We start from the raw sequence: 26,000 nt of genomic DNA, 5'->3' as shown, positions 1-26,000 counted from the left end.
GGATTTGATTTAGAGCTGCCACTCTCTCTTTCTTTAACCCTCACCTTCCTTTCAAAATGTAACAATAAGTACATCTATTCTAGATTTAGCATTCAGTGGTATATAAAACAAAGTTGTCCAAGAGAGCTGGGCAGAGAAGTGGTAAGAAATGGAAGCTACCAGATCTTTGAAACTCGATCCCCCATGAGTTCTAGTTTTACACCAAGTGGATGCCTCACTGCATCCATCTTCTCAGCTTGGTCACCCGTTTGGTAGAAGTTGCAGCTCGAAACACAGCTTTCTACTGTCTCTTGACTTCTTTACTCTGCCTGTATCTGTGTAAACTCTCCTCAGTTACCCATTTGAGATTGCCACCTGTTTCCTGCTAAAACCATGGCTGATAAAGGTCTGTATGAAAAGACTATTTACAGAAGTGGGCAAGGTTAAGGAAACAAAAAAAAAAAGAGGGAAGTTTGGGCATCCAGGTCTTAGCAACAGCAGGAAACCATTATCATCCCTAGGCCTAAGAGGGCAGGGGGAGAAAAACATATTACTATAGCATGGATGAGAGCTGGAGCCATGGAAGAGAGGACACCCAACAGAAGCTGTCATGTAGTCTCAGCCAGTGTCAACTGTGGCAGGAAGGGAATAGGAAGAACAAATATTCCAATCTCTCTCTCTTTCTCCCCATTCCTCCCTTCCCTCTTCCTCTCCCTCTCTCTTCTCCCCTCCAGTCCTGTATAAACCCAATCTGAAGCCGAATTCAGCTAGCATTCAGGTGATAAAGTCAACAGAGGTCAGCCTTCCAGGGTACAGATCAGAGCCAAGAAAGGCTGATTTAGAAAGCCAAACAGAAAATAATCAACAATCACACTTCATCATCAAAATCACTTTTAAAGAGAGTAGATATCTTTTAAACTTTATTACAAAAAAAATATGCTTTTTGGTAATACTTTTTTTTTTTTTTTTTTTTTTTAAAGATAGGGCACATAGCCCCAACACACCACCCTGCACACAGAAAATACTCATTGGTCTTCACTAGTGAAATAACCAATGGATTGCTAAGGGCCAACTTGCCTGAACAGGCTACAGAAGAATCTCAGAGCCCAACCCATTGTGAAGAAACATGTGCTACTTCTGAGGTTCTAGAATTCCCAGAAGCTCTGCTTCTGCACTGGGAGCTTTTGCTCGCAGTTTGCTTCATAGCTCTGTGAAGAAGCTGTGGCCCACACTAGGATCCCCTCTTTTCCTAAACCGAGATGAACATGTTTCTCTTACTAATGAGTCTTTATCTCCTTGGATCTGCCAGAGGTGAGTGTTCGATCTAGGCTTCAGGTAAATACAAAAGGGGTCTCCCTTAAGACATTTCAGGCCTTGAAGAAGGAAGACCAGTCTCTCAGTCATCCAAACCAATTTGAGTCAGAATCAAGAGCAGCTAAACAAGTCCAACTCTGAGAGCTCCTGAACCATTTGATTTCTCTAGTCACAGCTTTACAGTCAGAGGGTCCCACTGGCCTGGCACAGTCTTGTTTCTACTTATTTTAGCCACTCAACATTTATACCTGATGCTGCATGAGATGAAAGAATAGGCTTAGGGGTTCTGAAGAAGCCCAATGAAGGTCTGTCCCACCAATTAAATGTGAGGGATCCTTGTGTGGTTAATGTGCCAAGGAAAGACAGAGATGGGAAGATGTGATATGTTCAGAAAACAATCTCAGAACACGACAGAGCTATAGGCCAGAGACTTCATAAGTCTCTTCTTCATGGCTGTGTTCTATCAATCCAGTTTTCTGTATCACCTCTTCTTTCGGGATCCCCCATTCATGGTGTGCTATGTTCCCTCCTGCCTCCTACAGAAGAAAGAGGCCATGAGCTCTGGGCTTTTAGTGAAATAACAATGTATTTTCTATAATGATGAGTGTCAGAGGTTTTGCTTTTTGCTTTGTTAGACCTTCAAAAATTGACTCAAAAACGTAGATACACAGCTACCAGGTGATAGTATGTGCCAGTCACATGGTGACACAAGACATAAACTATAAGATCAAGAAATTAGCATGATTTTTCATGCTCCTTCCTATATCAGAAATGCTTTATCAAAACTTTTGTTAATTATTGAAAAATCAGTCAAGTAGACAGCATTTATGTGATAAGTTTAAAAAATAAAAACCTCCTAAAAGCTTTACTAAATCTTACCTTTCCTTTATCAACATATTCTCACCCTAGTCATTTAGAATGTCATTGATTATAAGTACTGCACTGTGCCAAGAAAAATGTATCTATCACAAGATTCTTAGAGTTTGAGTACTCTGGGGTTTTAGACTACCTCAGCCTCAAAGATCCAGTAATTCCTCTCAGCTTTTGGCTAGAATTAAATAACTTGGTTGTTGTAGTCTACTTGTCTACTCTAGGTGGCTCAGTTTAATTAAAGAATGATAATCAAATTACCTGTTTGCTGCTTCTGTTCACTTAAAATACACTTAAGGAATATTTGTCTGACAGTCGATGATGAGACACACGGTGGTTCATGCCTTGATCCCAGCACTTTGGGAGGCTGAGGCGGGTGGATCACTTGAGGTCAGAAGTTCCAGACCAGCCTGGCCAACATGGCGAGACCCCGTCTCTACTAAAAATACAAAAATTAGCCAGGCGTGGTGGCGTGCACCTGTAATCCCAGCTACTTGGGAGGCTGAGGCAGGAGAATCACTTGAACCTGGGAGGCAGAGGTTGCAGTGAGCCGAGATCGTGGCACTGTATTCCAGCCTGGGCAACAGAGCAAGACTCTTATCTTTGAAACGAAAAAAAAAAAAACAAAAAAAAGAGACGGATTAAAGGTAGAAGAAACTGGCCAGAAAAAAATAACCATCTAAGAGTTCTGTAATTCTCAGTGTGCAGTGGGAAGAAAAGAAAAATAAAATTCATCGAGTATTAGGCAATGGTGCACTTCACAATTAATTTATCTTATTAAGTACTCAGGACAACTCCATGAAGTGAATGTAAATGGTATGTCACAAGGATACAATTCATACATATGTGTGTCTATATATATATATAAATAAAATATGCCTAGATTTTTTTTATCTTAATAGCTTATAGCAACTTTGCCCTCTGAATCCCCAACCTACATGGCTTGGGGAGTGAGTGTGAGAAAAAACTTGACATTACCAAATACAGGTGACTTAATCCCATCTGATAATTTTTGTGGGCTCATACTTGTCATCTAAAGTTTACCCTGTCCAAAGGTTAACTCCTCCACCCTTAATTTAGGTTACAGATACTCAGGTATTGAAAACTACTTGCTTTCTCTCTCCCTCTTCTATCTCCACTCTTGTCTTTCACCCGTAGAGGAATGAGAGGGAGGGTTGGTGGTGAACTTCTGATTCCATCAGTGATGTTACCTTGACTTCCTGATGCTGACTTTGTCAGGGAGCCACATTCATTTTCCTTCAGGTGCTTTTGGTACAGGGATGAGTGGATTCTCCTACGTAGTTCTTAATATTGGGGAACTTAAGATTCTTCCCTTCAATCCCAGAGGTGGCCTCTTTGTGTTTCACTAAACACTTCTGTCCTCCATGGCCTTTTGGGGTACTTAGTTGATTTCTCCCAACATCTGCAGTCTTCAGGTGCCTGATCTAGGCCCATAGGAAACCTAGGAGTCTCATAACATTAGCCTAACTTCATAGGAAGATAGTCTTTATCCCAGTGTCTCTCTCAGCTTCACCATCTCTCTTCTGTTCCTTCTCCATCCCAGGAACATCAGGTCAGTCTGATGAGTCTTCTGGCTCCATAGATCATCAAACTTCAGTTCAGCAGCTTTCAGGTGAGTTCTTTTCACTTGAAAACCCTTCTGATGCTGAGGCTTTATATGAGACTGCTTCAGGCCTGAACACTTTAAGTGAGCATGGTTCCAGTGAGCATGGTTCAAGAGAGCACACTGTGGCTGAGCACACTCCTGGAGAACATGCCGAGAGCGAGCATGCTTCGGGTGAGCCTGCTGCGACTGGACATGCAGAAGGTGAGCACACTGTAGGTGAGCAGCCTTCAGGAGAACAGCCTTCCGGTGAACACCTCTCCGGTGAACAGTCTTTGGGTGAGCATGCATCAGGTGAACAGCCTTCAGATGAACAGCTTTCAGGTGAACATGCCTCCGGTGAACAGCCTTCTGGTGAGCACGCCTCAGGTGAACAGCCTTCGGGTGAACAGCCTTCAGGTGAGCACGCTTCAGGTGAACAGTCTTTGGGTGAGCATGCTTTGAGTGAAAAGCCTTCAGGGGAACAGCCTTCAGGTGCACCAATTTCAAGCATATCTACAGGTGAGCCACGTTGGGATGGGTGCCAGTCATTGACTTAAGGTGGGAAATGGGGAACACATCAAGAAAACCCAATTTTAGGGAAGGAGTGCAGAAGAAAGAATTGTTAACACTTCACAAATAGCTCTCTCGAAGACTCTCTAGGTTTCTTCACAATCATACCAAGAGGCAGGATCTAAGTTTTGTGGGAGCCTGAAAGCTAAACGATATGGAGGGCCCTCTATAAGAAAAATAAAACAAATACAAAATGCCAGTACCCCTCCAACTTCACTCTCCATAAGAAATTATGAATACACAGCCCTTCCAACTTCCCTGGAAGGGGCTCATGAAAGCGCAGAGTTCTGAAGACTAACCTTCATTAGCTTTATGCTAACCCTGCCTCTTAAACCATGTTAGAATGCTGTAACTTTACAAATTCGGTAAAGAGATGTGTGCAGCTGGTGGTTCTTTTTGTTTGAACTTGGAATGTAAAGCTATTTTCTGTTAGATCCCGAAATGAGTTCCTAGGACAACTGCTAGTCTGTTCCTCTTAATTAAAAGGGTTTGTTCTGGGAAAGAAAACAAGACCTAAAGTTTGATGCCTCAAGTTATTACCAGACATAGTTCACATTTCACTCTATTGTATACATATAATTATTCTAAATTTTCAGATGAAAGAGGCAAATGTAATATGTCCAATGTCACATGGCTAGAAAGTGGCACACCTTGGATTCAAACTTAAGACTGTGCAAAGCCCATCATCTTTCCCCTTCTTTATGCTTCCCAAACTGGGGGATTAGCAGTAGAGACAGTAAAAGAGACAACATGGGACGTATTTCAAAGAGTGTGCCGTTAGTGACCTTCAGTAAGGGCAATCTGAAAATGGAGAAGGACGCAGACTCTTCACGGGGTTTGCAATGTTAGAGCATTCTAACATAGCTTATTAATCGGTCAACTATGACTCCAGGTGTTTGTGCCTTGTGGGTGAGAGTATGGTGGGGAGTACAAAAGGGAGATGAAAATCACACATAGATTTTACTCCTACGGTGTCACATGACAGAGGGCATCTAACGATAAATGCCCAGGAAGTCAATGTGGATATGGACTGAGGTAAAAATATTAGAGAGAGACATTTGGGATTCATCAGCAATGAGGGTCAGAGATGAAGAAGTAAGAATGACGGAATTTTCTCTGGCACAGGTCTATCAGACACAGGGCCCTCAGATCCCCAATAAGAACTAAGAAATAAATGTGTAGTATCCATGCCACCTATTGCCCATTACCCCTCCCAGATGTGAATCACGGCTACACATCTGGTCCACAAAGAAATGTCACCAGGCTTATCTTAAATTTTCAGGCACAATATTAAATTGCTACACATGTGCTTATATGAATGATCAAGGAAGATGTCTTCGTGGAGAGGGAACCTGCATCACTCAGAATTCCCAGCAATGCATGTTAAAGAAGATCTTCGAAGGTATATGGGGACTTCATGAGGCAATCTCTGCCTAAGAACACATCAACTTACTTCTGACAGGGGGCAGTTGGAGTGACAGGGGCCCAGGAAAGAATCAAGGAACCTGAAGATTCAGAACTTTATTTTTTCAAGGACTAAGAACAGAATCCCTTGCTGGGCGAGGTAGCTCATGCCTATAATCCCAGCACTTTGGGGGGCCAAGGTGGGAGGATCACTTGAGGTCAGAAGTTCCAGACCAGCCTGGCCAACATGGTAAAACCCCATCTCTACTAAAAATACAAAAACTAGCCAGGCGTGGTGGTGGGCACCTGTAATCCCAGCTACTTGGGAGGCTGAGGCAGGAGAATTGCTTGAACCCAGGAGGCGGAGGTTGCAGTGAGCCGAGATCATGCCATTGCACTCCAGCCTGGGAGACAAGAGTGAAACTCCAACTAAAAAAAACTAAAGAAAGAAAATAAAGAATAGAATCCCAGGTTGAGAGGAAGAGGTACATGCCCTTCCCATTAGGCCTAAGAGAAGGCAGGGAGACTAGCTGTCTCTTCCTATTAAAGCAATGTGTCGATTGCCCCATGAGCCATTGAGACACTGACTGTAAGCTACAGCTATATATTCCTGGGACCGAGCACAATGTAAAGTGTATGGTAGGGATTTAGTAAATACTGAATGGATAAACAAATAAACAACTGTCTACAAGTCTGTGTTCACAGGTTACCAGACCTGTCCGAGTATATTCCCACACCTCTCCACCCATATTCTCAGTTCCTCATCCCTAAAACAAGGGGTCCTGGTTATTTCCATCCCAGGAACCACACTGCCTGACTCCTCTTGTAGTTTTTCTTCTCCCTCACTAGAAATGTCATTTTCCCATTTCTACACGCATGCATTCATCCACCATCACTCGGAAAACATTAATGACACGTACCATGAGCCCCTACAGAAAGATGACTCAAATATAGACTGTGTACAAAGAGATTATTATGTTATAATGTAAGAAATAAGAAATAATATCACAAGGGAGAAAATGGTGTCTTAAGAAAGGCACGTATAAAGTGCAGAGAGTTCAGGGAAAGGGAAGATTAGAGGTGTAGAGAAGTATGGGGAGAAGGTGGTATTCAGAAAAGGCTTTGGGGGAACATTTACGATTTGGGCCAGTAGTCCTCAATCTTGTTTGCACATTACAATCACCTGAGCAGCTTTTAAAAAATCCTAATATTCAGGCTACACCAAAGCAATTAAACCGGAATCTCTGGGGATAGAATCCAGGCATCAGTATTTTTTAAAAGGCTCCTAGACAATTCCGATGTGCAGTCAAGATTAAAGAGATACTGATTTAGTCATACAGCAATGGGTGATGGGTATTCCAGAGACAGGGAATTCTGAAAGCAAAAGTCAGAAAAGTGCAGGATGTAAATAGGAAAAAGAACAAAGAATTTTTCGAGGATGGTGAGCAGAGACATAGAAGATAAACTTGGAAAGGTTGACTGGAGCCAGTTGACACAAGAGCTTCGGTGTCAGTTAAAGAGTTTGAATTTAATAGTTCTCCTTTATTTATTGCTCCCAGACAGTATGAGATACATTTTAAAATACACTTTCTCATTTAATCCTCACAAAGTAGGAATGTTTTATTTCTGTTAACAGAAAGGGAACAAATTTAGAAAAGAGAAACAGCTTGCCTAGACATGTTACTAGGACTAGGCAGAGCCAATAGCCCATCCAGGTTGGTCAAAGCGCTTCTTCAGGAAGATTACCTTAGAAGCAAGTTACAGTGGACACAAGAGAACCTGTTAAAGGGCTATTGTAATGTTTCAGTAAAAGGTAATAGGAGTGACTGATGGAAAGACGTATTAACATCTCTCCCATGTCTTTTCACTCATTCTGCATCCCTGTTTACACTCTACACTTACTCCAGCTACGCAAGTCACCATTTCCTTAACAGTTTCATGTTTTCATGTTTTTTCTCCAATTATGCTTCAGCCTGAAATTATCCTCTTTCCCTTCTATACTAATCAAAATGCTACCAGTTCTTCATAGCTTAGTTCAATATCACTTCCTTCCTAAGAATTTCCTTGATAATATGCCCCCCTTAATCAAAATACCAAAATTAATCACTTATTTGCCAGCATAGCATATAACATGGTTTTTCCATTTCATGTCATAATTGGCTATTTTTTTTTAAATCTCTCTCAGCTCTTGACATCAAATGATGTTATTAATCTTTGCATTCTCCAGAGTCTAGCATAGTTCCTTACTAGGTCCCTTAATTTTTTTTTTTTTTTTGAGATGGAGTCTTGCTGTTTGCTCAGCCTGGAGTGCAGTGGCATGATCTCAGCTCGCTGCAACCTCTGCCCCCAAGGCTCAAGCGATTCTCCTGCCTCACCCTCCTGAGTAGCTGGGATCACAGGCGCCTGCCACTAAGGCCGGCGAATTTCTGCAGTTTTAGTAGAGACAGTGTTTCACCATGTTGGCCAGGCTGGTCTCGAACTCCTGGCCTCAAGTGATCCACCCACCATGGCCTCCCAAAGTGCTGGGATTACAGGTATAAGCCACCACTCCCGGCCAAATGTTTGATAAATGGAAACTGAGTGACAGAAACAACCTAGATTACAAGTAGAACTGACAGAACTTCACAACAAATTGGATGGAAAAAGCAAAGGGAAGAATCAGAGATGACAGAGGTTTTGAAGGAGTGGTATAGGAAGTATATAAAGGAAACTCACAAGAACAAGCAGGTTTGGGGAGGAAGGTAATGAGTTTCATTTTGCGCGCAGTAAGTTTTAGATGCCCTTAACATATTGGCATGGAGGTGATCATCAGTTAGCTGGTAATGTGAGAATTCAACTTGGGAGAGCAGAAATAATTGGATCCAGAGGAGTAGATGAGCAGTGGGGAAGACCTCATCAGGAGCAGAGAGTATCAAGAAGGGGTATAGTTTCAGGCCAGGTGCAGTGGCTCACGCCTGTAATCCCAGCACTTTGGGAGGCCAAGGCAGGTGGATCACAAGGTCAGCAGTTCGAGATCAGCCTGACTAACATGGTGAAACCCTGTCTCTACTAAAAATACAAAAATTAGCCAGGTGTGGTGGTGCGCCTGTAGTCCCAGCTACTCAGGAGGCTGAGGCAGGAGAATCGCTTGAACCCTGGAGGCGGAGGTTGCAGTGAGCCGAGATTGCATGACTGCACTCCAGCCTGGGCGACAGAACGAGACTGTCTAAAAAAAAAAAAAAACGAAACACGGTGTAGTCTACACTATGATATGCAAGCAAAGAGGTTAAAAAAAGTCCTGAGAAAAGGCTGCAGAATTTGATGAATAGATCTCTATGACCTTTGAGAGAGAATTTTCAGCATAGTAGGGTCATGATTCCGTGTGTGAGGGGCCAAGGTGAAGGGATAGGCAGACTCTGGGAAGGCTGTAGTGAAAGGAAGGATAGTGCTAGGAGAGTAGCACAATTAAGAGAAAGTATTTTAAATTTGTATCCTTGTAAACCAAAAGGAGTCCATTGAAAGAGACTGATAAGAAAGGAGTGGGCAACTGACGGGGGGCAAGGTCCCAGAGGAAGCAAAGAGAAGAGGAGAAGGGATAATGTACAAGTGGAGGTCTTGGCCATCCTGCATGGAGACACTGAGCATCACAGATAAAGGCTAAGGTTGGAAGACAAAGAGGACAGTTTTCTGCTCACTAGTCTGTCTCTGTTCCTTTCAGGTGGAAAACTCCAATTCATGGTTCAAGGGTGTGAGAACATGTGCCCATCTATGAACCTCTTCTCCCATGGAACCAGGATGCAAATTATATGCTGTCGGAATCAATCTTTCTGTAATAAGATCTAGAAGTCTGGGCCTTTGCTTGTTTTGACTCAGGCAGTAAAAAGTCTCTATCATTCTATTTGGCTCATTTTATATTTAGTTCCTTCCCCAGTCAACAACTGACCACGTCTGCCTCTGCCTGAGCATTAGGATGCTCAAACATCCTATCTTTCTTCTTCTATTCATGCTTTTATCCATTCTTCTCTGTCCTATCTTCCCTGCTCCAACTCTATCTCTCAATATTCCTGATTTTTTTTTTCAATAAACTTCACATCGTTAAAGCACACAGGCTCAAGACAGACTTTTTTTTCCTCCATTAATCTAGTAGTAGGGTCAACATGCAGCTTCCTTCCACGCTGACACTAAAGTGGGTGCATTTTGTAAGCATTCTATATTTATGAAAGTAAAGGAGTCTCCAAGGACAGAGACAACAAAGAGGAATGCAAAGTAGGTATTAATCTTTTACAGGGTGTAAACAACGTTGCAGGTACTTCTGACACCCCTACTTTTCTATCCCTACACACTCTTCCGTTTATTATGGCATACAAAAACTCAACACTTCTTTGGCTCTTGAGAGTTTCCAGTCTTCAGTAGTCCACTACTAACGTAGTAATAGTACAATGATTCCTTATTTGCTATATATTATAGCAGTTTATAATGCTTAAATAATTTTTTTCACACACAATGTTACTGAATCATCTATTCAGGACAGGAAGGCAAATGGAAATACTAAACCGTCCCTCACTCATATAAGTGTTATGTTCTTCAAGGTGTTTTCATATACATGGTCTCATCTGATCCTCAGGAAAGAGCCCAAAGGGGTAGACAGCAAAGATCATCCTTTTTTACAAATAAGGGAATGTGACACAGAGATGTTTCCTTTATTCATACTCCCTGTTGTTCCAAATTTACCAAGGTTACAGAGCTAGAGAGAGGTATAGGCAGATTCCACAACCAAATCTGCATGACCTAAATCTAAGCCGTCTCCACCACAATGAAAGTAGCCAGAATGGTTCTAAGAACCCTTAGAACAAGGCCGGGCGCGGTGGCTCAAGCCTGTAATCCCAGCACTTTGGGAGGCCGAGACGGGCGGATCACGAGGTCAGGAGATCGAGACCATCCTGGCTAACACAGTGAAACCCCGTCTCTACTAAAAAATACAAAAAAATAGCCGGGCGAGGTGGCGGGCGCCTGTAGTCCCAGCTACTCGGGAGGCTGAGGCAGGAGAATGGCATAAACCCGGGAGGCGGAGCTTGCAGTGAGCTGAGATCTGGCCACTGCACTCCAGCCTGGGCGACAGAGCGAGACTCCGTCTCAAAAAAAAAAAAAAAAAAAGAACCCTTAGAACAGTACAACAAGAAGTCAAGTCAATTTTACCATATATAAAATTTAAAATTTTAACATATATACACATCATGACCCCTTCCCAAAAATATACTGGTAACAAGCTCTTCACTGGCAATAATGGTAAACTGGAAGAAAATGGAACATCTTCAAACTTCCGAATGAAAATTATTTTGAACTTATACCCATATCCCTAGATAAAATAGTATAGAAAAATAAAATCCCCAAACCAGGAACTAAAATCCCAAATGAATTTTCAACTTGGCCAGAAGGGAAATGAAAGCTTGCCAACATCGTCAACACTAATTTCTCTTCCTTTGAAGGGAGAAGATAATAGTCTATTAGGTATAGGTGATGAGAGAAAAATGTAAGTTCAAACATGTTGTTAAAATTTAAGGAGCCAGGCATGATGGCTCACATCTGTAATCCCAGTGCTTTGGGAGGGTGAGGCAGAAAATCATTTGAGATCAGCTTGGGCAACACAGCAAGACCCCATCTCTATAAAAAGTTTAAAAATTAGCTGAGTATGATGGTTCATGTCTATAGGCCTACCTACTTGGGAGGCTGAGGTGGGATAATCACTTGAGCCCAGGAGTTCAAATACAGCCTGGGCAACACAGTGAGACTCATCTTAAAAAAAAATTTAAGGGTAGGAAAATTCTGGCTTCCATTTATAGTGGAATAATTTGAAGTAACCCTCTCACAGATAACAATTATATGTTCTGGACAAAACATAAAAAAATGATTTGAAAGCTCCTCCAAACCACTAAAAAGAGAAGATGTGTGAGCTTATGCTTGAGGTTACTTCTCAATCCATGCATCACAGGCTGGCAAAAAGCCACTGGTTTGAGGTTTCAGAGAACATAGGTTGGGGCTAGCAGAGCAGCTGCAAAATTAGGGGGTACTCCCGAAAAGAAGACAGCCACAGAGAAGCCTCTAAATGTGAGGATAACCTCTGACCAAATTCTTGTCTGGTCACTGACTCCAAGAGGCTCAAAAACAATAACATCACGGCCGGGCGCGGTGGCTCACGCCTGTAATCCCAGCACTTTGGGAGGCTGAGGCAGGCGGATCATGAAGTCAGGAGATCAAGACCATCCCGGCTAACATGGTGAAACCCTGTCTCTACTAAAAATACATTAAAAAAAAAAAAAAAAAAATTAGCTGGGCGAGGTGGCGGACACCTGTAGTCCCAGCTACTTGGGAGGTTGAGGCAGGAGAATGGCATGAACCCGGGAGGTGGAGCTTGCAGTGAGCCAAGATCATGCCACTGCACTGCAGCCTGGGTGACAGAGCGAAGACTCCGTCTCAAAAAAAAAAAAAAAAAAAAAATCTGAAAGCTGAAAAAACAGGGCAGAGATTTTAGCTTCTGTCCACATTAAAGGAGACAGACCTAATGGAACAAAAGTCAGTACTCTTCAGAGGAACATAAAGAGCCCAGAATCTCTACAATTCCTCATTTACTATGTCTACTATGTAATAAAAAATTGTTATACATAGAAAAAGCAGGGAATTGTGACCCGTAGCCAAGAAAAAAAGCAGTCTATAGACCTTAACCCCCAAATGAATCACAGGTATTGGAATAAAGTGAACAAAGGCAATAAACAGCTATTACATTCAAGAATGTAAAGGAAAATAGTGTCATATGAATAAACAGGCAATGAATCTTAACATAGATACTGAAACTATAAAAATGAACCAATGGAAATTATTGTATTTATTGTACTAAGAAGTGCAGTAATTGAGAAAAATCCCCACATGGTTTAATAGCATATTGGAGACCATGTTTAGTCACCAAATTTGAAGACAGATCAATAGTAACTATCGAATCTGAAGAACACAGGAAAAGAATTAAAGAAAATAAAGCTTCAATGAATTGTGGAACATAAATAATAAGACATTGTAGTCAATAAGAAAGAGATGAGACAGAAAAAGGCATTTAAATAAATAATAACTAAATTTTGCCAAATTGGGTGAAAAACATAAACTTATAAATCTAAGAAGCTCAATAAACCCAAGCCAGGATAAATACAAATAAATATACCTAGGCACCACCAGGCGCAGCGGCTCACGCCTGTAATCCCAGCACTTTGGGAGGCTGAGGCGGGTGGATCACGAGGTAAGCAGTTCGAGACTAGCCTGGTCAACATGGTGAAATCCCATCTCTACCAAAAAAATACAAAAATTAGCCAGGCGTAGTGGTGGGCACCTGTAATCCCAGCTACTCGGGAGGCTGAGGCAGGAGAATCACTTAAACCCAGGAAGTGGAGGTTGCAGTGAGCCGAGACCGTGCCATTGCACTCCAGCCTGGGCGACAGAGCAAGACTCCATCTCAAAAAAAAAAAAAAAAAAAAAAGACATTATTAGAACTGATAAAATTCGAATATGGACCTTGAACTAGACAATAGTGTTATATCAATGTTAAATACCCTCATTTCCGTTAACTAAACTAGGTTGTCTATGAGGTCTTTTTATTCTAAGGAAATACATATTGAATTAATTAGATATTAGCAACTGAGACTTAATGATGAGACTTAACTGAGACTTAATGATGGGATACATTATTTGGACTAATCCTTACAATGAAAATAGTAACTTAAAAATCAGCCGGGTGTGGTGGCTCAAGCCTGTAATCCCAGCACTTTTTGGGAGGCTGATGTGGGCGGATCACTTGAGGTCAGGAGATCGAGACCAGCCTGGCCGACACAGTAAAACCCTGTCTCATCCAAAAATACAAAAATTAGCCGGGCATGGTGGCACGCACCTGTAATTCCAGCTACTTGGGAGGCTGAGACACAAGAATTGCTTGAATCTGGGAGGCAGATGTTGCAGTGAACTGAGATCATGCCACTGCCCTCCAGTCTGTGTGACAGAGTGAGACTCTGTCTCAAAAACAAAAAACTTAGTACTGGAAGTCCTAGCCAGAGCAATGAGGCAAGAAAAAGAAATGAAAGTCACTCAAATAGGGAAAGAAGTCAAACTATCTCTCTTTACTGACAATATGACTCCATACATAAAAAACCCTGAGAATCTGACACAAGGCTCCTGGAATTGACTAAATAAATGTACAACAATCACTAGCATTTTTATAAAACAATAGTGTTCCAGCTGAGAACCAAGTCAAGAGCACAATCTCATTTACAATAGTCATAAAAAATATGAAATACCTAAGAATTCATCTAACCAAGAAGGTAAACGATACAAGTTCTCCTACTGAAAGAAATCAGAAACAACACAAATAAATGGAAAAATATTCCATGCTCATGGATTGGAAAAATCAATACAGTTAAAATGGCCATAATACCAAAGTGATTTGCGAAGACAACACTATCCCTACCAAAATACTCATATCATTTTCCACAGAATTAGAAAAATTTATTCTGAATTCATTTGGAACCAAAAAAGAGCCTGAATAACCAAAGCAATACTAAGCAAAAAGAACAAAGCCAGAGGCATCACACTGCCTGACTTCAAGCCATACTCTAAGGCTACAGTAATCAAAACAGCATGGTCAAAAACAACAGAGGTCGGTGAGGCTGCAGAGAAAAGGGAACACTGTAGCTGGGAATGCAAACTAGTTCAGCCACTATGGAAAGCAGTTTGGCGATTTTGCAAAAAACTTAAAATAGAATTATTCAACCCAGAAATCCCACTACTAGGTATATACCCAAAATAAAATATTCTGCCAAAAGGACACATGCACCCATATGCTCAATGCAGCACTATTCACAATAGCAAAGACATGGACTCAACTTAAGTGCCCATCAATGGTGGACTGGATAAAGAAAATATGGTATACATTCACAAAGGAATAATATGCAGTCATGAAAAAGAATGAAATAATGACCTTTTCAGCAACATGGATGGAGCAGGAGGCCTTTATCCTAAGTGACCTAATGCAAGAAGAGAAAACCAAATACAACATGCTCTCATCTGTAAGTGGAAGCTAAATATGGAGTATACATGAATGTAAAGATAAGAACAATAGACAGTGGGGATCAATAGCTAGGAGAGAGAGAGAGAGAGGGGAAAGACCTGAAGATCTGTTGGGTACTATGATTACTAGCTTGGTGAGAGGATCACTGGGACCCTAAGTCTCAGCATCGTGAAATTATCCCATGTAATAAACTGGCATGTGTACCCTTTAATCTATAACAAAGATAAATTTTTCTTAAAAAAAAAAAAACAAAACCAAAACAACAACAAAGAAGTTGGCTGAATGGATTGAAAAAAGAAATCAAGATTCAACTACATCCTGCCCCCAAGAAACTCACTTTAACTACGAAGATACATATAAACTGAAAGCGAAGAGTTGCAGAAATATATGCCAAGTAAACAGAAAGCAAAAAACAGCAGGAGTACCTGTATTTATATCAAATAGACTTTAAGTGAAAACTGTAAAAGGAAATAAATAACATCCTTACAGATTGTTAAAGAGGTCAATATAGCAAGAAAAATAAAAATAGTAAATATACATGTACCCAGCACCATAGCACCTAAATATATAAAGCAAATATTACTAGATCTAAAGGAAGAGACCGACTGCAGTACAGTAATATTAGGGGCCGTCAAAGACCCACTTCGGCAGTGAACAGATCATCCAGATCATCAAAGAAACATCAGAGGTAAATTACACTTTAGACCAAACAGATCTAACAGACATTGATAGAACATTTCCTCCAACTACTGCAGAATACATATTCTTGTCATCACATATGGAACACATTTCAAGTCAGACCATATGAGAGGCCACAAAACAAGTCTCAACAAATTCAAAAAAGTCAAAATCATATCAAGTATACTGCCCAACCACACTGGAATAAAACTAGAAATCAATAATAAAAGGAACTTTGGAAGTTGTACAAATACATGAAAATTAAACAATGTGCTTCTGAAAGACCAATAAGTTAAAAAAAAAATTAGAAGTAAAACTAAAAATTTCTTAAAACAAATGAAAATGGAAACACTACATCAAAACCTATGGGATCCAGCAAAAGTCGCGCTAAAACGGAAATTAGTAGCAATAAATGCTTACATAAAAAAATAGGAAAAAAACCCTAAAAATGCACCTCAAGGAACTAAAACAAAGAAACAATTTTTTTAAAAAAAAATCAAATCCAAAGTTAAGAGAAGCAAAGAAATAAAGATCAAGGTAGAAATAAATAAATAAATAAATTTAGACAAAAGTGCATAAGATAAAACAAAAAGTTGTTTTTTGGAAAAGATCAACAAGATGCAAGAAATAAAAAAAGAAAAGAAAAGAAAAGAAAAAAAAAAACAGAAGTGAAGACCCAAATAAATAAAATCAGAGATGAAAAAGGAAAAATGACAACTAGTACCACAGAAACACAAAAGATCATTAGTCATCATGATAGTCATCATGAACAACTATATGCCCAAAAATTGGAAAAGCTAGAAGACATGGATAAATTCCTGGATACAAATAACCTATCAAGATTGAACCATGAAGAAATGGAAAACCTGAACATATCAATGATGAGTAGCAAGATCAAAGCAGTAATAAAAAGTCTTCCATCAAAGAAAAGCTCAGTTTTCTGTCCTTGCGATAGTTTGCTGAGAATGGTGGTTTCCAGCTTCATCCATGTCCCTGCAAAGGACATGAACTCATCTTTTTTTATGGCTGCATAGTATTCCATGGTATATATGTGCCACATTTTCTTAATCCAGTCTGTCATTGATAGACATTTGGGTTGGCTCCAAGTCTTTGCTATTGTGAATAGTGCTGCAATAAACATACGTGTGCATGTGTCTTTATAGCAGCATGACTTATAATCCTTTGGGTATATTCCCAGTAATGGGATGGCTAGGTCAAATGGTAATTCTAGTTCTAGATCCTTGAGGAATCGCCACACTGTCTTCCACAATGGTTGAACTAGTTTACAGTCCCACCAACAGTGTAAAAGTGTTCCTATTTCTCCACATCCTCTCCAGCACCTGTTGTTTCCTGACTTTTTAATGATCGCCGTTCTAACTGGTGTGAGATGGTATCTCACTGTGGTTTTGATTTGCATTTCTCTGATGGCCAGTGATGATGAGCATTTTTTCATCTGTCTGTTGGCTGCATAAATGTCTTCTTTTGAGAAGTGTCTGTTCATATCCTTTGCCCACTTTTTGATGGGGTTGTTTGATTTTTTTCTTGTAAATTTGTTTAAGTTATTTGTAGATTCTGGATGTTAGCCCTTTGTCAGATGGGCAGATTGCAAAAATTTTCACCCATTCTGTAGGTTGCCTGTTCACTCTGATGGTAGTTTCTTTTGCTGTGCAGGAGCTCTTTAGTTTAATTAGATCCCATTTGTCAATTTTGGCTTTTGTTGCCATTGCTTTTGGTGTTTTAGACATAAAGTCCTTGCCCATGCCTATGTCCTGAATAGTATTGCCTAAGTTTTATTCTAGGGTTTTTATGGTTTTAGGTCTGACACTTAAGCATGTTCTCACGCATAGGTGAGAACTGAATAAGTGGAACACTTGGACACAGGGTGGGGAACATCACACACCAGGTCCTATTGTGGGGAGCAGGGGAGGGATAGCATTAGGAGATATACCTAATGTAAATGACGAGTTAGTGGGTGCAGCACACCAACATGGCACATGTATACATATGTAACAAACCTGCACGTTGTGCACATGACCCTAGAACTTAAAGTATAATAATAAAGAAACAAAACAACCAACCAACAACAACAACAAAAAAAAAACAAAGAAAAGCTCAGGACCTGATGGATTCACTGCTGAATTCTATCAAACATTTGAAGAACAACTAATATCAATTCCACTCTAACTACTCAAAAAAGCCAAGAGGAGGGAATACTTTCAAACTGAATTTACCAGGCCAGCACTACCATAATACCAAAATCAGGCAAAGACGTAACATAAAAAGAAAATTACAGGCCAATATCCCTGATAAATATAGATGCAAAAATCGTCAACAAAATACTATAAAACAGAATAAAAAAATGCATTAAAAAGATCTTCCCCATGATCAAGTAGAATTCATCCCAGGGATGTAAGGATAGTTCAACATATGCAAATCAATAAACATGACATATCAACATCAAGGACAGAAATCAACACAACAACAACAAAGAACAAAGCTGGAGATATCATACCACCTGACTTCAAATTATACTACAAAGCTATAGTAACCAACAGACCGATACCAGAATACAGATACATGTGTAGACCAGTGAAACAGAACAGAGAACCCAGAAATAAATCCACATTTTTACAGCTAACTCATTTTCAACAAAGATGCCAAGAACCTACGCTGGGGACAGTCTCTTCAATAAATGATTCTAGAAAAACTGGATATCCATAGGCAAAAGAACGAAACTAGATCCGTATCTTTCACCATACACACACATAAAAACAACTGAAAATGGATTAAAGGTCTAAATGTAGGACCTGCAGCTATAAAACTACTAGAAGAAAACATCTGGAAAACACTAAGAGGACACGGGTCTGGGTTTCAAAGGTTTTTCTGTGGAAGACATCACAAGTACAGGCAACAAAAGCAAAAATAAACTGAATTATATCAAGCTAAAACATTTCTGCACAGCAAAAAAAAAATCAGAATGAAGAGACAACCAACAGAATGGGAGAAAATATTTGCAAAGTATCCATCTGACAAGAGACTAATAACCAGAATTCATATGGAACTCAGACAACTCAGTAGCAAATAAAACAAATCTGATTTTAAAATGGGCTAAAGAACTGAACAGACGTTTCTCAAAGGACATACAAATGGCCAATAGGTATATGAAAAAATGTTCGGCCAGGCGTGGTGGCTCACACCTGTAATCCCAGCACTTTAGGAGGCTGAGATGGGTGGATCACTTGAGGAGTTCCAGACCAGCCTGTCCAACATGGTAAAACCCCGTCTCTACTAAAAATACAAAAAATTAGCCAGGCATAGTGGCAGGCGCCTGTAATCCCAGCTACTTGGGAGGCTGAGGTAGGAGAATTGCTTGAACCCAGGTGGAGGTTGCAGTGAGCTGAGATCGCTCCACTGCACTCTAGTCTGGGCAGCAGAGTGAGACTCTGTCTCAAAAAAAAAAAAAAAAAAAAAAGTTCCACATGACTAATCAGCAGGGAAATGCATGTCAATACCACACTGAGATATCTCTCCTGTTAAAATGGCTATTATTCTGGAGGCATCATACTACCTCACTTCAAACTATACTGCAAGGCTACAGTAACCAAAACAGCATAGCACTAAGTACAAAAGCAGACACACAGACTTGTGGAACAGAATAGAGAGCACAGAAGTAATGCTGCACACCTACAACCATCTGATCTTTGACCAAGTTGACAAAAACAAGCAAGGGTAAAAGGACTCAAACGGAAAGTGGATTCAAACAAGCAATGGAAAAAGGACTCAATAAATGATGCTGCGATAACTGACTACCCATATGCAGAAGACTGAAGCTGGACTCCCTTCTTGTACCACAAACAAAAATCAAGTCAAGATGAATTAAAGACTTAAATATAAAACTAAAACCATAAAAACCCTGGAAGATAACCCAGGAAATACCATTTTGACATAGGCCCTGGCAAAGATTTTATGATGAAGACATGAAAAGCAATTGCAACAAAAACAAAAATTGACAAATGAGACCTAATTAAACTAAAGAGCTTCTGCATGGCAAAAGAAACTATCAACAGAGTAAAGAGACAATCTATGGAAAGGAAGAAAATATTTGCAAACCACGCATTCAACAAAGGTCTAATACCCAGAATCTACAAGGAACTTAAATTAACAAGAAACATAAATATACAAAAATAAATACAAATTAAAACTGCTCTCTAATATTAAATTTTAAAAAAGCAATTCAGTGAAGGAAAGATAGCCTTTCAACAAGTGGTGGAGCAACTTAAGATTCAGAGGCAAAAAAATGGAATTCAATCTAAGGTTCATACCTATATGAAAATTAATTTGAAACGCTTTAAACTGTAAAAATTTAACAAAAAACGCTGGAAAAAATCTTCAGAATCTAGGCTTATTCTAGGATAGACACCAGAAACATGATCCATATAAGAAAAAATTGGTAAATAGGATTTCATTGAAATTAAAAACTTCTGCCCCATAAAGCACCCTGCTAATAGGATAAAAAGATAAGCAACAGAATGGGAAACTGTATTTACAAACGACATATTTGACAAAGGACTAGTATCTAGACTACATAAGTAACTTTAAATACTCAGTGTAAACAAATCTAATCAGAACACTGAAGAGATAGTTCACCAAAGATACATAGATGGCAAACGAGTATATGAAAAGCTGTTCAACATCATTACCCACTAGGGAAATGCAAATTCAAATCACAATGAGATATTACTACATGCCTATCAGAATGGCTAAAATAAAAAATAGTGACAACACTGGTGAGGATGTGAAAAAACTGCATTACTCATATATTGGTGCTGAGAATATAAAATGGTACAGCCATTCTGGAAATGAGTGGCAGTTTTTTCAAAAACTAAACACATGACTACCATATAATTGAGTAGTGCCACTCCAGTACGTTTATCCCAGAGAAATAAAGACTATATTCACACAAAAGTCTGTAGGTATCTGTAGCAGCTTTAGTCACAATAGCAAAAAAGTAGATATAACAAAGATGTCCTTCAACAAGTGAATGGTTAAATAATACCATTGATACCACATAGCAATAAAAAGGAATGAATTTGATACAGGCTAACAACCTGGATGAATCTCCAGAGAATTATGTTGAGTGAAAAAAGCCAGTTCCAAAAGGTACAATACTGTGTGACTTTATTTATGTAACTGCTGTGGTCTGAATGCTCATATTCCCTTCCCCACAAATTAATATACTGAAACCTAATTCCCAATGTGATAGTATTGCGAGGTGGGGACTTTGGGAAGTGATTACGTTACGGGGCAGGACTTTCCTGAATGGAATTAGTGCCCTTAAAAAAAAAGGCCCTAGTTGCCGGGCAGGGTGGCTCAAGCCTGTAATCCCAGCACTTTGGGAGGCCAAGACGGGCGGATCACGAGGTCAGGAGATCGAGACCATCCTGGCTAACCCGGTGAAACCCCGTCTCTACTAAAAAATACAAAAAAACTAGCCGGGTGAGGTGGCAGGCACCTGTAGTCCCAGCTACTCGGGAGGCTGAGGCAGGAGAATGGCGTAAACCCGGGAGGCGGAGCTTGCAGTGAGCTGAGATCCAGCCACTGCACTCCAGCCTGGGCGAGAGCGAGACTCCGTCTCAAAAAGAAAAAAAAAAGGCCCTAAAAAGCTGCCTTGCCCCTTCCACTATGTGGGGACACGGTAAAAAGGTGACATCTATGAGGAAGAGGCCCTCACCAGACATGGAATCTGCTGGCACCTTGAACTTGGACTTCCCAGACTCCAGAATTGTTAGAAATAGATGTTCGTTGTTTATAAGCCACACAGTTTACAATGTTTTTGTTCTAGAAGCCTAAACAGGCTAAGATACCATTTTTATAATGACAAAATTATAGAAACAGAGAAAAGATTAGTAGTTGCCAGGAAGTGGGAGGAAAGTGACTGTGGCTATAAAAGGTATCATGAGGAATTCTGGTGGTTATGGAAATGTCCTATCTTGACCTTATCAATGCCAATATCCTGGTTATATTATTTTATTGGATATCAGTGGGGAAAACTGAGTAAAAGGTGCATAGGATGTCTCAGTATTAACTCTTATAACTATACGCAAATCTACTATCTCTTCAAAGATATGTATGTACATATATTTACACAGAAACACATATATATTATCAAAATAGACAACAATCGTATATAAATTATAAAAGTGTAAAGATCTTTGTCAGAAAGGACAAGAGACTGACCTCAGACTATAATTAGTATGCGTATTGTAATATCTAGAGTAACCCTCCAAAAAAAAAACCAAAAGTATATAGATTCCAAACTAGAAGAGGAGGATAAATAAAATGATTTTTAAAAAATACTAAGCAAGGTTGGGCACAGTGGCTCACGCCTGTAATCCCGGCACTTTAGGAGGTCAAGGTGGGCAGATAACTTGAGGCCAAGAGTTTGAGACCAGCCTGGACAACATGGTGAAACCCTGTCTCTACTAAAAATACAAAAATTAGCCAGACATAATGGCACACACCTATAATCCCACCTACTGGGGAGGCTGAGGCACAAGAATCACTTGCACCTGGGAGGCAGAGGTGGCAGTGAGCTGAGATGGCACCACTGCACTCTAGCCTGGGTGACAGAGTGAGGCCCTGTCTCAAAAATAAAATACTAAGCAAGACAAAAAATTTTTTAAGAAGGCAAGAAAATAGTAGAAAAGAATGCAAATCCAGTGGAACCAAAGTAAGATGATAGAAATAAATCCAAATATATCAGTAATTACAGTGAAAGCAAATGGAATAAATGGTCCATTGAAAACCAAATACTGTCAGATTGGATTTTAAAAATAATTAAGAGGGACATTTTACACATGACTTAGAAAGGTATAAGTAAAAAGACAAAAAGTTATGCCAGGCCAGGTGCGGTGGCTCATGGCTGTAATACCAGCACTTTGGAGGCCGAGGTGGGTGGATCACCTGAGGTCAGGAGTTTGGGACCAGCCTGACCAACATGGAGAAACCTCATCTCTACTAAAAATACAAAAAGTAGCCGGGCGTAGTGGCGCATGCTTGTAATCCCAGTTACTCGGGAGGCTGAAGCAGGAGAATCGCTTGAACCCAGGAGGCGGAGGTTGCAGTGAGTCAAGATCACGCCATTGCACTCCAGTCTGGTCAACAAGAGTGAAACTCCATCTCAAAAAAGTTATGCCACACAAACTTTTTCTTTTTTTGGTTAATAAATCCTTCATGGAAATCATATAAATATTAGCCAAAAGAAATCAAGTGGGGCTAGATTAATACCAGATAAAGAATAAGGCAAAAGTATTATTATATCTATAAAGAAGTTACTTCTAAATAAATAAATGGTTTAATTCACTAAGAAGATATGACAAGTATGCATCAGTATATAACCTAAGGAAATAGTCCCAAAATGTATAAAGCAAAATTAACAGAACCTAGCCAGGCATGGTAATGTATACCTGTAGTCCCAGCTAGTTGGGAGACTGAGGCAGGACAATCGCTTGAGCCTAGGAGTTTGAGTCTAGCCTAGGCAATATAGCGAGACCCTGTCTCTTAAAAAAAATAAGAGGACCACAAGTAAAAATACACAAATCCGAATTATAGTAAATTTGAACATGCTTCTCTAGTAATTCATTGAATAAGCAGTAAGGATATATAAGATCTGAATATGATTAACTCAGTTGATTACATGGAGATATATAGAAGCCTGTACCGAACAATTGTAGAAACTATCACCATCAAGCAATTCTACTCCTAGGTACATACCCAAGAAAACTGAAAATGTGTGGACACACACCAAGTTGTAAAAGAATGTGCACAGCAGCCTTATTCATAATAACCAAGAAGTAAAAAGAACTCAAATGTCCAAATAATGAACAGAATGTACAGTACACACACACACGAAAATTATTCAGCCATAAGGAGTCCTGATACATGCTACAACATGGAGAATCTTGAAACCATTAAGTGAAAGAAGGCACACACATGTATTATACAATTCTATTTATATGAAATGTCTGGAATAAGCAAATCCATAGAGACAAAAAGTAGGTTAGTATTTTCCAGAGACTGGAGGAAGAAAAAGTGGGGAGTGACTGCTAATGAGTAGCAGAGGTTCTTTCTAAAGTGATGAAATTGTTTTAGAATTTGAGAGTGGTGATGGCTGCATAACTTTGTGAACATACTAAAAACCACAGAAGTGCACGTTAAAGGGGGTACAACACTTTAAAAAGTGAATTTTAAGGTATGTGAATATCTCAATAAAAACAATTTTTAAATAAAAACAGGCCTGGAAAATCAGAAACATAATTCTAAATAATTTCTGGATCAAAAAATAAATCATATAAAGATCTGAGAACTACAATGTAAAAATACAGAAAAAAGTCATAAAAATATCAGAAAAAGATTGAGCTGGATAACAAAAATAGTACACATAAAAATTTGTGGCATGAAGAAAAATGGTACTTAGGAAATTTATAAAATGCCTATATACAAGATATAATTAACACAGGACTAGTATCTCGAATGTATTTATAGGATATGTAGAAGATAGAAGAAAGACCTGAAACTATCATAGCAATCAAACTCACAAATCTAGATTTAGGAAAATCAGAGTAAACCAGCTGGATTCTTCAACCAATAAACTGCAAGAGAAAAAAAAGAAAGGAATAAAGAAGGAACTTATAGACTAAAAGCAACTTAAAAGACATCAATCGATTATTATTATTAAACTTTATTTGGATCTGATTCAATACAAAGTATAAAAAATAATTAAAACATTTGAACACTTGATTGGATACCAATGAAGAACAGTGAAAAAATAATGATCTTTTCAATAACCAGTGCTAAACTGGATAGCCATATGAAGGAAAAAAAATGAAACCTCATCTCTACCTCACATTCTACACAAAAGCCAATTTCCGTTGAATTATAGACCTAAATGAGCCAAACAATAGGCCAAGCAGGCATGGTGGCTCACAACTGTAATCCCAGCACTCTGGGAGGCCAAGGCAGGAGGATCGCTTGAGCCCAGGCATTCGAAACCAGCCTGGGCAACAGTGGAATCTGGTCTCTTCAAAAAATAAAAAATCTGCTGGGCATGGTGGTGCATGGCTATAGTCCCAGCTCAGAAGGCTGAGGTGGAAGGATCACTTGGCCCAGGGAGGCCGAGACTGCAGTGAGCTGTGATTGTGCCACTGCACTCCAGCTTTGGAGACACAACAAGACTCTGTCTTAAAAATACAAACAAAAAAAGCAAAAGCCATAAAGCTTTTAAGAAGATTCATGACTACATGCAAGAAAATCTTCATGAGTTGGAGTAGTGAATGACTCCTTTAATACAAAATATAGAACACTAGACAGAGGAAAAGTCTAAATAGTACATTAAAATTACAAATGTCCATGAAGAATGGAACAATAAGCCACAGAATAGAAGAGTATATATATTCAACACATGTAAATTAACAAAGGACTAGTATGCTGAACATATGAAGAACTGAAATTAAGAAAAAGTAAAGGCAATTAGAACAATAAGCAAAAGACTAGAACAGGCATGTCATAAAATGCTCAACCTCATTTAAACTTAGGAATAAGCAAATTAACACCACACATATATCATTACACAGCAACAACTTGTTAAAACTAGACCAGACTGGGCAACATGGTGAGACCCTGTCTCTACAAAAAATACAAAAATTAGCCAGGTGTGGTGGCACGTGCCTGTAGTCCCAGGTACTTGGGAGGCTGAGGCAGGAGGACTGCTTGAGCCTGGGAGGCTAAGGCTGCAGTGAGTCATGTTTGTACCACTGCTCTCCAGCCTGGACAACAAAGTGAGGCCCTGTCCCAAAGGAAAAAAAAAAAAAACACAATAAAAACAAAAACAACAACTTATACTGACCACACCAACTGTAGGTGAACATCTGGAATACTAGAAACACATTCTGTTGCTATGAACATTCTTATACTTTAGATCATTCCAAACTGTTTTTCCAGTAACTGTACACTTTTCTCCTATGGAAACACTAATTGGTACAATCACTTTAGAAAAAGTTTGCCATTATTCTATCCTAATACCCAGCTATTCCTCTTCTGGATATATACCTTAGACTCTAGGACCTAGCGAAACAAAATGAACATGTACAAGAATGTTCTTAGAAGAATTTTATAATAGCATCAAACTGTACACAATCCAAATATCAATCAGCGGCAGAATAGTGGGATGTTCATAAATACCATCCCATATAAAAATTAAAATTAATGAATTCAATATGCACAAAAGCATGGCTATAAAGAAAAATCAACATATGAAAAATACAGCAAAAATCATATAAAGTTCATTAATAAAAACTATATCTGTTTAAAATACATAAACTAAATGATATTATTTGCATAAATAGCTGAGAAAACTTTAAAAAATACCAAGGAAAGGATTATCACCAAAGTCTATTTTGTGATTATTTCTGGGAGAAGGAAGTGAGTTGTGGCTGGGAGACT

At 39.4% G+C, this 26,000-nt stretch overlaps 2 protein-coding genes across 7 annotated transcripts in view; one reads left to right on the top strand and one right to left on the bottom strand.

The window, feature by feature from the left end:
* The first annotated feature begins 893 nt into the window (after positions 1-893).
* ACRV1 (acrosomal vesicle protein 1) lies at positions 894-9,825 on the top strand. Of its 6 annotated transcripts, none has more exons than XM_025356526.1 (6): positions 894-1,290; positions 3,728-3,796; positions 4,007-4,186; positions 4,247-4,288; positions 5,622-5,741; positions 9,441-9,825. In XM_025356526.1, the coding sequence occupies exons 1-6, from the start codon at positions 1,239-1,241 to the stop codon at positions 9,563-9,565; spliced, it is 588 nt and encodes a 195-aa protein (XP_025212311.1). In that variant the 5' UTR covers positions 894-1,238; the 3' UTR covers positions 9,566-9,825. The 6 variants fall into 6 exon arrangements, with proteins under 6 accessions (XP_025212311.1, XP_025212310.1, XP_025212309.1 ...); XM_025356525.1 differs by having other exon boundaries at positions 4,007-4,201; XM_025356524.1 differs by having other exon boundaries at positions 3,728-3,800; positions 3,948-4,186.
* The window catches only part of CHEK1 (checkpoint kinase 1), a 53,088-nt gene continuing 32,933 nt past the window's right edge, over positions 5,846-26,000 (bottom strand). Inside the window, exon 13 of the mRNA XM_025356511.1 lies at positions 5,846-6,172. The gene's annotated coding sequence lies outside the window, so the exon portion shown is untranslated. The remainder of the gene's footprint in view (positions 6,173-26,000) is intronic.

The sequence above is a fragment of the Theropithecus gelada genome, chromosome 14 (genome assembly GCF_003255815.1).
Source record: "Theropithecus gelada isolate Dixy chromosome 14, Tgel_1.0, whole genome shotgun sequence".
In the NCBI taxonomy this organism is placed as follows: domain Eukaryota; kingdom Metazoa; phylum Chordata; class Mammalia; order Primates; family Cercopithecidae; genus Theropithecus; species Theropithecus gelada.
Note: the sequence above shows the minus strand (reverse complement) of the source record. Positions and strands in the feature narration are given on the sequence as shown.

Coding starts and splice junctions, on each gene's coding strand:
- ACRV1 (XM_025356521.1), top strand. CDS start 1,239: ATGAACATGTTTCTCTTACTAATGAGTCTTTATCTCCTTGGATCTGCC. Junction 1,291..3,727: donor TCTCCTTGGATCTGCCAGAG/GTGAGTGTTCGA, acceptor TCTCCATCCCAG/GAACATCAGGTCAGTCTGAT. Junction 4,289..5,621: donor AATTTCAAGCATATCTACAG/GTGAGCCACGTT, acceptor TTAAATTTTCAG/GCACAATATTAAATTGCTAC.